Source organism: Scedosporium apiospermum (genome assembly GCF_000732125.1).
Source record: "Scedosporium apiospermum strain IHEM 14462 chromosome Unknown SEQ_SAPIO_0044, whole genome shotgun sequence".
Taxonomy (NCBI): domain Eukaryota; kingdom Fungi; phylum Ascomycota; class Sordariomycetes; order Microascales; family Microascaceae; genus Scedosporium; species Scedosporium apiospermum.
Genome location: NW_015971745.1, coordinates 734,887 through 747,769, shown reverse-complemented (window position 1 = coordinate 747,769; position 12,883 = coordinate 734,887). Strand labels below are relative to the sequence as shown.

Sequence of the window (12,883 nt, the reverse complement as noted above, 5' to 3'; positions counted from 1 at the left end):
GTCTATGATACAGTAGTCCATTGGGGACGAACAAGATCCATAAGCAACATTCAGGCCAATTATAGGTTGGTAAGGTAATCGTCGATCTCCTGAGGGGTCAGCTTCCTGAAGCGAGGTCCCTTTGCACCCTCAACACCCTCAATTCCGAGCAGATGGTCCGCCGGAGGACCAACAATGCCTGAAAAAACTTGGTTAGCATGCATTTGCCAAGTCACAATGCATCCCACCCCAAGGGGCTTAACTCACCAATCTCAATCGTCTCTCCGCTCATCTCACCCTCAATGTGCTCCTTCAGGGTGAGAAGCGCAATATGGATGGCATCCTCCAGCTCGAGGTCCTCCGAGTACCTCTTCTCCAAGAAAGTCTTCGCCTGAGGGGCCGCCTTGCCGATAGCGGTCGCCTTCCAGGGGAAATAACTTCCCGAGGGGTCTACCTGGTAAAGCATAGGGCCGCCCTTAAGGATACCACCAGTCTTGCCCGACAACTTCTTGTCGCCGAGTTCGGTGCTCCTCTCCTCAATCTCCTCATCAGGAAGAATGCCCTCATCCCAGCCGGCAACGAGGAGACTGACACCGTACGGCCGTACACCACCGGACTGCGTAGCTTCCTGCATGACCCTCGCCACATCCTGCACTAATATTCTGGTCGGGGGGTATTCGTTGTAGATGCGCTTGTACGAAGAATGCGAGACCTTGCGGGCGCGATCTACCAGGACTCTGTAGTCGGGTCCCATACCGGCGTACACCATACCGATGTTGGGCGTTACGAGGCTGATCTTGGAGAGGGAGCTCGGGTCGGCAAGCGGGGACGAGGACTTCTTCTCGGTCGCGAGGACAATGCCATTGGTAGCTTCTTGATGTTAGCACATGCCAATAATTCAGAGCGGATGCGATGGTGAGCTCATACCCTTGATTCCTACTGCGGTGACACCCTGGTTCACGGCATTGAGGGCATACTCTGTATTGATAGGTCAGTCGTCGGAGCTTGAGAAGGCATCGCCATCGTTTTTCAAGACGCAATATAGTTGTATTTTAACCTACCAATCTGTACCAGTTTCCCACTACTACTAGTCAGTAACTTGTTCAAGACAAACGTGGTGAGGATGGGTTGCCTACCTTGGGGAGAAGGTGGTAAGGGAGAAGTTATATGCCATGGTTTCTTATTAACGGTCTGCGACTAAATGTCCGTTGTATCGCAAGGTAAGTTGAGTTACAGCAGGGGCTGGCTCAGATGCCTGGTGGTCGAGGAAGTTCCGATTGTCGTGGAGTTCAAGGTCGAGGAGATTCAAACAAGGCTGGAGGAGCTCTGGTTCCCATGAGCAACAGATGTCGCAGACTTGAGCTCTCGTCTTCAGGCACCTCAGAGGTGCGCGTCAGTGCTGAGCTCTCTCAGTACGTATTCATCCACGTGATATTACAGCGCTTGATTAAGTAATCAAAATCACAACAAAAACTGCATTGTGAGTCGAGCCCAAGCTGGAATGACAGGGGATTTTGATTGTCAGCCAATTATTTTCTCGAAACTGGTTTAGACACTGTGAGCTTTGTGTGCTTCGCCGATTAGCACGAGGCCACGTTTTCGGCTTCCTCCCAGTTTAAAGGCCTTCGGACTGGAATGGCGTGAACATCTAATGCCTAAAGTGTAGTATTCATGTTTTGTATTTTCTTTTACACAAGGAATGTCCTAATTGTTCAGGTAGGGCATACAGAGCAAAAGGAGGGAAGGAGTGTAGGTCTATATCTTCGGCTCAGAATCCTCGCACTTTTCTACATCTTGCTAACCTGTTGCCGTCAGAGAACCAAGCTTATACAGCATACCTTTACTTGTCTCGATTACTGACTTCAGACGATGGAACCCCGAAGCATGCCCGGTTTCTTTCCCCAGGGTCCCTCCGTCGCCGCCGACGATCCTCCACCACGCGGAAGGGCCCCTCAGCCCGCCCAAGATGCACCATCCCAAGGGAACCAGCGACCAAGAACCTGGCGTCCCCGGACGTGTCGGATATGCCTTGAAGTTGTCCACCCAACATTTCCAGAGACCTTGGGAACGACCCTTGGGCTGCGGGTCAACCCAAAGCCGGTGTACATGTCCGAGGACCCCGAACTAGGGCGGCTAATCTCGCCATGCACCTGTAAAGGGTCGCAGAAATATGTTCACCAGGGATGTCTCCAGGCATGGCGAGACGCGGATCCTCTGAACAAGAGGAATTACTTTCACTGCCCTACCTGTCATTTCAAGTATAGGCTAGGCCGCATGTCATGGGCGCGTTGGGTGAGCAGTGAAATAAGCCAGTTTATCTTGACCATCGTCATAGTCATTCTGGCTGTTTTCCTCCTTGGATTTATAGCGGATCCCATTCTTGATCTCTGGCTCGACCCTGTTTCCACAATCGCAGATACAGTATCAGGTGTTGGCTCAGATGAACCCGCTTTTGAGTATATGGATGAGCCGGGCGGATGGATCGAGCATTTCGTCAAGGGTTTCTTTTCCTTGGGCGTCGTGGGATTCTTGAAGGTGTTCTGGTCCATGTCTCCCTGGCATTGGTGGAATCTCCGCACTAGTGGTGTCCTGAACGCCGGTACCCGCAGGCCCGGAGCTACCGGTCGAGGAAGAGTGGAGAATATCAGTTGGGCTGTGGTCCTTATTGGCGCGATCACAGTCATATACTCCCTTTGGAAAGGAGTCCGATTCGTGAGCAGGCGAACTCTTCTAGCGGCGAGTGACAATGTTCTTGATGTGGGAAAGGACGATGACGATGATGACGATGAGCCAGCGAACGGAGGACATGAACATCAAGAGTAGCCCGTCGGTCTCTCTGGGGTTTTTAACACTTGGCTTACAACCACCCCCCAAGAGACGATGAAGAAGCCTAATACTAAATGGCGGCCAGTGGCCTTGGAATTACTGGCCGTCTCTAACTCACTCCCCTTTATCTCCTCTCTATATCTCCTCTACAACCCGCACCCTCTTAAGTTGCCTTGGACATCTCGCCTCCGTTCCTCGTCAACTAGTCTGCGTGCGGAGATGAAAGCCCCGAGTTTGACAATAGATGGTCGTGTCGTTTTGACATGGCTATCGCATTTTGCTCAACTTGGGCAGGTCAACATCTGGTTTGCGGAAGATGACCCCGTCTTTGCGGGGGAGGACTCTCTTGGAACGCATTCTCAGCCTGTGGATACCCTGTGTACGAAAACACAATGGGCTGAGCCGGCCAGTTTGATACATGTTTGTTGATGTATGATTATCCGTTGTTTGTTTCCTTTTTTTGTTGGGAGTCTGAGCGATTACCCTTTCTTTGTACGATGACATTTCCTCTGGAATGGGAGAAGAGTGGAAACAAACAATATCCACGCAGAATTTAGTGTCTAGAACCTCGCAATTCCCCCTGCATTGGGGTATTAGGTGATTGCTGTCCGACAACCCCGAGACATTTTATACGACTCTTGCGGCGAGGTGATCAATGACCAACCACTTCACTGGAGTATACCAGCATATTAGATCACGTGCAGTCAACTACCCAGGGGCAATAATGATCCAAAATAGTACGAAGGTACCTCGCCGACCCAAGGAAAGCCACCAAGAGAAAAACGGCCTGGTCCAATAGAAGGTGCAAGAAGGCCAAATTTAGCGTGCTGTTCAGTGTTAGAGAACGCCGTTGTGCCATAACCAATTTAATTGCCTTGTTCTACGCGTTACCCCTGTATCGATATCTCAATACGGACTTCGTATCTCCATCTCTATCTCGATAATTTTGACCTCGTTGTCGTTCCCACTTTGGAGGACGCTTGGTGATGCAGCGGCGGTGTAGGCGAGGATTATTGAGTCTACCATTCATTTAGACCTCCGTCCGATCATCAACAGGATTGGCGATACTCCAAGGAGTCTAGTTTCCGCTCCATCGAATGCCTTATCATCGACGAAACGAACCTCTTCTCCCTTCGACACCCATTCGTTTCGAACAATAACGACGATTTTCACACACATCTCACCCAAAATGCATTTCGCATACCCTTCGCGAAAAGCGTCGAATCCACCGCCCTTCAAACCCCGCTCCTCGCGCTTCCCGGTTCTTCTTCGCAAGGGCAGACTACGGACGATAGCGCTCTTCGGCGTCGCCGTGCTCTTCCTCCTCTACCTCTTCTCCGGCGGCTCGAGGCAAAGGACGAAATCGCGACATGTACCCAGCGGGACGCCGCCCGTGGTGATGGTTACGGTTCTGGATAGCGCACATGGGCTGCCTTACATGGAGACGGTCAGGGAGAACCGGATAAGCTATGCCAAACTACACGGTAAGTTTTCGGGAGGCTCTCTTTGTTGCTCTTCACCAAGCCTGAGCGGATAACTGACCGGTGGATGGTATTCGTACTCGCAAACAGGCTACGAAACCTTTTTCGTACATGTCGGAGATTACGACCTTCACGGCTCAGCTATGTCCTGGACCAAAGTGGTCGCTATGAGGCACGCCCTGAACAAGTTTCCCGACTGCCAGTACATCTGGTTCCTCCACCAAGATGCCTTCATCATGAATCCCAAGATCTCCCTGCATAAGGATATACTGGCTCCCGGGAAGCTCAACGAGTTGATGATGCGCAACCAGCCGGTCGCTCTTCCGGATAGCATCATCCATACGTACCAGGCGCTCAAACCCGACAATGTTGACCTTGTGGTCACGCAGGATGCAGGGGGAATGTCCCCCGATAGTATGGTAATAAGAAACACGGAATGGGCGGAGTTCTTCCTCGATACCTGGTACGATCCGCTCTACAGGGGCTACAACTTCCAAAAGGCCGAGATCCACGCTCTCGTAAGTCTGCTCCTTACTTTGCCTGCCTCCGGACTTCTCGAGCCGTATAGTAAGGCCAGGATAGACACTGACAAACGATGCAAACATAGGAGCACATCGTGCAATGGCACCCCACTATTCTCTCGAAGCTCGCACTGATCCCCCAGAAATTTCTCAACTCGTACAGTCGCGAGACTCTCGGGCAAAAGTATTCGGACGGCGACTTTGTGGTTCGGTTTGCCGAGTGCACCAAGACGGGGGACACGAGCTGTCAACAGGAGGCTGGCCGGTATAATGAGCTGAGACTGCATGCATTCGCTAGCGCGTGATAAGAGACACAAGTGTTTGTTCCGCAACCAGGATACGAAGGACACAGACGGAGCATGGCCAAGGCAAGCGGGAACTCTAACGAAGCAGAGAAAGTTTGGGCGAAGAGTGAACGAGGCGTTCTGAGGATTAAAAAACCACTTGTATAACATTATCTACTGTTGGGATTATATGTAATGACCATGGAAGGGTTTTTAGATATACAGGATGCAATTTGGAATTTTTCATTGTTTGGCATTGCCCCGGTGCTTTTTGGGGGTGTGTGAGGGTGGGCGAGGGGGTTGAGACGAAATGCAGCTCTTCGGCGGAATATCAGAACTGAGAAGACGATCAAGACAAGACCAGTCCAGACCACAGGGGTCCTTCACGATTTGCCTGATGCTCAGTAACTTGGCATCATCTGCTTCGTAAACTAGTTTGCAGAGCGGGGCGAAGTGAATTGTAGCAATAGTGTCAGACCATGGCCAAGACTGTAGTTCTTCCTAGATATCGGTCTCTCTGCTTCGGTAGGCAGCTCTTCTCTTCTCGTTTCTAGATTAGTTGACTTGGTACCTTCCGGGAGGGTGATGATACAGTAGTGGCCTATTGCTGTAGAACCCGCTCTTATGTTTTCCCAACACGAGTGGTGGGAAACTCCCCACAGGATGGGTAAAGCTCTCTGATCGGACATGATGCCAAATTCGGAGCCGGAGACGGGGCGAGATTCGATGTCCGGCACCCCGTTCCCGGAGGATTTGAGACCTGCGTCACCCTTTCGAATGCTGGAGCCTGGCGTGCGTGCATATAAACTAACATAATAATGCAATGCTGCGTCAATCTCGCTAAGATGGAAATCCCAATTGCATTGATCTTTCTTGCTGCACCTTCCTGGACGCGAGACGCCGCCCCCGAATGCAAGGACTTGCATCAATAGCACGCACGGTATTACGTAGTTGTCCCAAGTAGTCCGCTCGATTCGGCAAACAGATCCGATTGAGAAAAGCAGGCAGGAACGTTGGCAGCCCGTTGTGATGAAGTCGTCAACTTGGCAAGAGCAAATCTACGAAGTACTGAATACTACTGATCACAGTGAAATACTCCGTGGTCATTGCAAGCGATACGAGTTGCTCCTACCTTCCAGTCTTAGCTCGCAAGCTGCTCTCTGCATAGCGGGGTCAGTCGTAACCTTTGGAGCTTCCCCATTGGCCTCCGGAACTAAACTAAAATGCATGTGATGCAGAGAATCTCTAATCTTCCCACGCGGTCCATCAATTGATCGTCCATCATACTTGCTATAAAGGACAAAGTCCACTATTGCTAGTTCCTGCCACTCGGTAATGTCTACTTGTATGTACATATCTGCTCGTCATGACTGCCTCAAGATGCTGAGTTCTACTTTGTAGATTCCAACTTATTACCTGTCAAGACCTGCAAGTTACGTTGATGCAGTTTAGTATTAGTGGTAGCTTATACAATTAGAGAGGGGACCCCGGTTTACCTCGGTCTCAAAGCTGTCACTCCAACAATCCCAACGAAGCGAACGCTGCTTAACTCCAGAAATTGCCCTCGCTCCAATTTCCCGACTGGGGAAGTGTGGCTTTTCCCAACTTTGACATCTCTCTAACGAAGACGGACCATTCCCGCGGCCCCCGAACTTCAAAAAGAAAATGGTCTCTTAACTGCGCGACTCCCTTTCGTGCATTCCAACCTTTGCGGTGGTCCCGCTTATTGTCTTCATTCCGAACCTTGATCCAAAGGATTGGACATTACTTCGTATTCATTTCCTTTTCCCTTTATTTCTTGCCCTGCGGCCTTGTTTTCCTCCTTCTTTTGGCCCCTTGGGGAACGCGGTTCCACCAGTCGATTGTATCTCGAAGGAGAGTACAAGTAGTCGGATCACTTCTTTTTAGAGAGGGTCGATCATTCGTTCCTCGACGATCCCCAGGCCGACAATGCCGGGAACCTCGCGCATACCGGCCAGCTTAAGGGAAAGCTTCAACCAGGTTAAGAGGAGGCGCCCGACAAGTTTGGCTGCTGTCGTGAACCTTGACTTGTAAGTTTTTCAACTTGCTCCATGTCCCCGACTGTCGCAGTCGACGTGCCCCCGGATGTTGTGGGGGCCACCCTCACTACCCTCCTCACCCGCAACCAGTCGAGCTGTGAAAAAAAAAAAAGGGTCGCCTCGTCTCTGGATGCGCCTGTTTGCTTGCTTATCTGCCATGTTCATGATGCTTGCTCCAAGTTTCGGCACTCGATGCGACAGAAGAAGGAAGGAGGTGGGGGGGAGGGGTGGGATGCTCCGGCACGCAGCTTTGATTCAGAAAGACTGACACCAGTGCGCTCTTCGCGCGACCTTGCACTTGCCTAGATTTCGTAACATCATCTTTTTCTTCTTCGTCCTGCGATGGACTCGACGCGCCTTCTGGCAGCTCAGGGGCCGCGGAATAATCGGATCTCTCGTTGAACTTTACCGCAATATCGGTAGGATATTGTACGGCTACCTCCTCCGAGTCCCTGGCGTCCGCGGAAAGGTGGAAAAGCAAGTAGCCGAGGCCCTGGCCAAGACCGAAGCAAAATTGATACCCGCCGACCTACCGAAATACCTCGCCCTACCGAAGGATGGCTTGACCGACGAGGAGGTCAGGAAGGAGCTCGAGACGCTGGCAAACCTGGATCACACAAAGTGGGAAGAGGGATACGTATCCGGTGCCGTGTATCATGGAGAGGAGGAGCTCACCAAGTTGCAAACGGAGGCGTTCGGCACATTTACGGTCGCCAACCCGATTCACCCCGACGTCTTCCCAGGCGTAAGAAAGATGGAGGCGGAGATTGTGGCCATGGTGCTCTCGCTGTTCAACGCCCCTCCTGGTGCTGCGGGAACGACTACGGCTGGCGGTACTGAGAGCATTCTTGTTTGCTGTCTTGCTGCGAGGCAGAAGGCTTATGCCGAGAGGGGTATTACGGAGCCAGAGATGTAAGTGCAGGCAGTCCGCACGAACTTGTTTGCGTCCTACGAATCACGAGGGGGCTCTCGCTAATATGTGTGTCTACAGGATCATCCCAGAGACTGCACACGTTGCCTTCCGAAAGGCAGGTGATTATTTCAAGATCAAAGTTCACCGCGTGGCCTGTCCAGCCCCCGACTACCAGGTTGACATCAAGGCAGTCCAACGCCTCATCAATCCCAATACTGTCCTTCTTGTCGGTTCTGCACCTAACTACCCCCACGGTATCATTGACGACTTTGCAGCTCTCTCGAGGCTTGCTCTTAAGCGCAAGATCTGGCTCCACGTCGACTGCTGCCTCGGTTCGTTCGTCATGCCTTACCTAGAGAAGGCCGGTTTCGAATCCCAGCCCTTTGACTTCCGACTCAAGGGCGTGTCAAGCATTAGCTGCGACACCCACAAGTACGGCTTCGCGCCCAAGGGCAACTCCACGGCGCTGTACCGCTCGGCCGAGCACCGATCCTACCAGTACTACGTCTCACCAGACTGGCCGGGCGGTGTCTACGCATCCCCGGGTATAGCCGGATCGCGACCCGGCGCCCTCATCGCGGGCTGCTGGGCTAGTCTTGTCAAGATGGGCCAGAACGGCTACCTCGACGCGTGTGTCAAGATTGTCGGTACGGCCAAGAGCATTGCCCAGAAGATTCACGAAACGCCCTCCCTCGACAGCGAGCTCGAGATCCTCGGCCGGCCCCTCGTCTCTGTCGTGGCTTTCACCTCGAAGAACCTGGACATTTACGACATCTACGACGGCATGACGGCCAAGGGGTGGCATCTCAATGCTCTCCAGGACCCACCGGCCATCCACGTTGCCGTTACGATGCCCATCACCAAGGTATGGGAGAAGCTCATGTCGGACCTTGAGGCCGTCGTCGAGGCCGAGAGGGAGAAGGAAAGGGCGAGGATCGCGCAGGGCAAGGGCGCGAAGAAGACGGTGGGCGATTCTGCGGCCCTTTACGGAGTTGCGGGCTCGTTGCCAAACAAGAGTGTCGTCGTGAATTTGGCGACGGGTTTCCTCGATTTGCTGTACAAAACATGATGGAATAGGGTCAGGATTAGGTCAATGTCAGAACTGGAAGTATCAATTCCTCTTTGTTTTATTTATTTATTTTTGTATGAAATAACAATTTTTATCACAGGGGCAGAGGATGAGTCTTACTCGCAATGATGCTAGTGGTCTCCTGTTTTTTTTTTCTCAGTGATATAGTTATTCGAGTATCATACAATTTGAACCTCTACGGATGCAAACCCCTTCTTTGTGTTGGGTTGCGGTCTTTCGCTCGTGAGTTTCAGTCGATGAGGCGGAAGTGAACTGAGGCACAAGTTTCCAAACTCGAGCTGGTCCGCCTGTTCTTCGCCACGTCATTTACAACAGCACACATGTGCCTTTTATGCAGAAAGGGAGGAGACTCCCCGCAAACCGGCGAACTCCCCCTTCAGTTGAGAAACAGCAAGCCCCAGGATTATGTGTTGCTTTTTTTCTTTCTTTCTTTCTCAGGCGTAACGACGATGGATCTTGTTGCCTGATTCTTTAGCAAACATCTTTTCTACTCGAAGATGAGTACAAAGTAAGGAAAAGAAATGTATGAGGCTCAGAGGGGAACACGCGACTAGGCAACGTTCCACGGTAAAAAAAAAAAAAAAAAAAAAAAAAAAAAGGGGGGGGGGAGGGGGGGCGTAGAAGGACGCATGCGGCCGCTGCGGTGGATTTGGAAGTTTTCAGTCTTGTTTGTTCATGAAGAAGTGAAATGGAAGTTCTTCGTGTTCCTGGTTCAACCGGGTGAGAGGGTGAAGTGAAGTCCCGGTGCGAGTCTCTTTTTCCTCGATGGGATTCGAGGATTCGACTTGGTGCCGGTGTCAGCAGATGAAGAGCCAGAAGCAGGCTCAGGTTTCTCGGGGGGAAGCTTGACATGTTTTGGATCCCCGAGGGAGATAAAGATTTCCGGGGCGAGAGAGGGAGGATACACTTTTCACATTGGATCGCTGGTGTAGGTGGAACTTTGTGAGAATCGGCCTTCATGTGTTTGCGATGAGCAGCGGTCTTGTGATGTAGGGAGGTAGCTCATTGGCACATTCGTCAGGCTGCGCGTCATTCTAGGCAGCTTTTGAGATGAGTGACGGGAGTTTGTTCCTCGGTGTCTTCTTGTCTCAACATCAGGCTCCGGCTTTGACTTCACAAGGCCATGATGGCTGCATACTCACGATACACTGACACCAGGCACACGGAGAGATGCCAGCCATCCCGAGAAAACAGCATCGCAAAAGTGGACTAATGGCTTGCGGTGCTCCAGCCCGGTCCTTCCTCTCACATGTGCGATCTTGCATTAGGGCTGCATTCTACGGCTTTGGGCAATTGTTAAAGTCTCCCCCTCCGCTTTGTGCTCCAGACCAGGCTACCGATCACGGGAGATATAATCGAGCTAGCCTTCTCCGCCGTCGTGCCCGGCGAAGGAAATCGACCAATGCCAGACGATGAAAATCACTCTTTTCTTGTGGCCGCTCGGAAACGGAAGAAGTGAGAACACGAGTGGCTCTCGTTTCCGTGGCATCTCCGAAACCAATTTCATCTTCATGCGTCACAAAAACTGCACTTTGCTAGTGACAAGTGGCTGGCCTCCATCTCGCAGCGTCCCCCATCAACCCCGAATATAAAATTCCAAATTGTTTTTTCCCTTTCACCGTTTGCCCGCCTCTATGAATGGTCCCCAACACGTAGTCCGAAGGAGGGATGTGAAAAAAAAAAAAAAAAAAAAAAAAAAAAAAAAGGGATGGTTGCGAGCTTCGAACCTCGCCAATCATGGGTTCGCACAACGACGATCTGTTATGGCTCGAGCTTCCGAGAGGTTGAAAGCGAGAAGCCGCGCGGCGGGGATCTGATTCCGCTTTGCGCGCTCCCGAATGAACGCTTGTTATTCGATGCCAACTTGACGTTTTAAATGCGCTGCCGCGTGGAGCGATGGGAGACGGACATGAGGAAGGTTGGCTGCATAAGCCATGGCGTTGGGAGGTCATCGGCCGCCGGGAAACAAGATAGAACCTTGATATCGTTTGGGCCTGGAACGCGTATCATCAAGGCACTTTGTCATAGTGGTGCATTCTCTTCATGATATGATGGATATGACTTGAGTGTGTATCCTCCCTTCACACCCGAGAGCTCAGCTACTCGTTGAGATGGCAGATGCTCCGACAGGCCCACGCACTTGCGGCTAGTTGGATGCTTCGCATTGCATCGGGACTCCCATCCCTCCCTTTCCATGGAAAATGCTCTGCTTCCGCCAACCTTCTTTTTTCCATATCTCCCCCCACCATCGCTAAATGAGATTGGGTCTTGGCGACATTGACAATTACATCAACGACTTCTTCATCTTCCCGGAAAATACAAATCAAATCATCCTCTTTCCCCTCACGAATTCGGGCCTCAGAATCGCCGGTCCCGATATGGCTGGCTCGGCAGTCTTCCCCCGTCCCACGTGCGTGGACCCCGGAGAAATCTTGTCACAGCGCGTCCAAAAACCAGGGGCGGAACGGGCAGAACGGGCAGAAGGGATCGTCCCGAAAGGGAATGACAGGAAGAGAAGAAGGACCAAGGGGAGAAATTACAAAAGAGGGAATGCGGGACGTAAGTGGAGAAACTTGGGGTAACACGATTGCGAGCATAGTGCGCACTCGCATAAGTAAGGAGGAGGTCGTCAAGATGATTCTTGTTCGGAGGAGGGGGGGCAGGATGTTCTGAGGGAGTGGCAGTGCAGTTCTCGAAGATTATCTCCCACAAAGTGAGGGGAAGGGGAGATGAGCCTCTTGTTTTGAGGCCCTTCTAGACACCCACGTTTTAAAGCATGGAATATGATGGCGTATACTTCGAGAACCTTCAAGGAAACATCAGGCACATCGCCTCTTGATGTGGATTAAGCCAGAATAATAGAGGGCAGAATATGAGCCCGACTCCGAAACGTAGGATCACGATTCACGACCATTTTCCTAGACACGCGTCGTGTGTAAGTGAGGCGGGTGGCTTGACGATCCTGATGTAAGTGTAAGTGGACCCTGCCGCCGGTCACCAATTTGGTCCGGGGGAGGGAGAGAAAGAGAGCAAACATCAAATGCCTGCCGGTGAGAAGGGAGGGATGACCGTGATTCTGAACGCCAGGCATATACATTGTCCGCACGCGACAGCTTCGAAGCCAAGCCAAGCCAGGCCAGGCTCTATTCATCCGGGCTGCCTACGAAGTAGACCGTAGGGCCCAACCTCTTCAAATGACCGATCAGTGGCATTGCACCCACACTTCATCTGGGGCTGCTATTTTCTCGAAGGAGTACATCAATCCTTTCCGTATGGCTCGTTATGGCTCGGCCTTCTCGGTGAATCGAAATGAGGAAGCAGGACGGCGAATTCACCACCGCCCGACAAGATCCCCTTCCGCATCTCATTCGACGCGACTCTTCACTCAGCACGCCTTTGATTCCAAGTCTCATGTGCCATGGTTGATGTATCCCTGCTCCGCGCATTATTGGCTCTTGAGGTCACTTTTGCTTTAAACCCGGTCGCCCGTACCCGCACTGCTTCTGCAGCGCATAGAATACCACAGCCCCAATTGCTCGACCAAAGAAAAAAAAAATTAAATTCCGCCCTCCGACACCATCAGTGCCCAAACCAAACAAATGAGGCGAACAGAGAGACTAGCCCGTATAAGAGCTGGGGTCATCATGCAGCCCAAAACTCCCTTCATGTCGCCTTGTCGTGAAGAGGGTGGCACAACGTATTGATACCCCAACTGCCGCCTACTTATTT

At 51.8% G+C, this 12,883-nt stretch overlaps 3 protein-coding genes and 1 pseudogene across 3 annotated transcripts; 3 read left to right on the top strand and 1 right to left on the bottom strand.

Moving 5' to 3' along the window:
• Positions 1 to 59: 59 nt before the first annotated feature.
• On the bottom strand, positions 60 to 1,153 carry SAPIO_CDS1054 (uncharacterized protein; the record flags this gene model as incomplete). The annotated part of the gene is made up of 5 exons (XM_016784115.1): positions 60 to 178; positions 247 to 849; positions 907 to 957; positions 1,041 to 1,060; positions 1,116 to 1,153. 5 exons carry the CDS (start codon positions 1,151 to 1,153, stop codon positions 60 to 62), a joined length of 831 nt encoding a protein of 276 aa, XP_016645977.1.
• Positions 1,154 to 1,863: 710 nt separating this feature from the next.
• Positions 1,864 to 2,802, top strand: SAPIO_CDS1053 (annotated as a pseudogene; the record flags this gene model as incomplete).
• Positions 2,803 to 3,994: 1,192 nt separating this feature from the next.
• SAPIO_CDS1052 (putative Alpha-1,6-mannosyltransferase subunit) lies at positions 3,995 to 5,112 on the top strand (the record flags this gene model as incomplete). Its single annotated transcript, XM_016784100.1, has 3 exons — positions 3,995 to 4,289; positions 4,377 to 4,804; positions 4,894 to 5,112. The coding sequence occupies 3 exons, from the start codon at positions 3,995 to 3,997 to the stop codon at positions 5,110 to 5,112; spliced, it is 942 nt and encodes a 313-aa protein (XP_016645976.1).
• Positions 5,113 to 7,041: 1,929 nt separating this feature from the next.
• SAPIO_CDS1051 (Sphingosine-1-phosphate lyase) lies at positions 7,042 to 9,133 on the top strand (the record flags this gene model as incomplete). The annotated part of the gene is made up of 3 exons (XM_016784090.1): positions 7,042 to 7,142; positions 7,458 to 8,063; positions 8,143 to 9,133. The coding sequence occupies 3 exons, from the start codon at positions 7,042 to 7,044 to the stop codon at positions 9,131 to 9,133; spliced, it is 1,698 nt and encodes a 565-aa protein (XP_016645975.1).
• Positions 9,134 to 12,883: the final 3,750 nt, after the last annotated feature.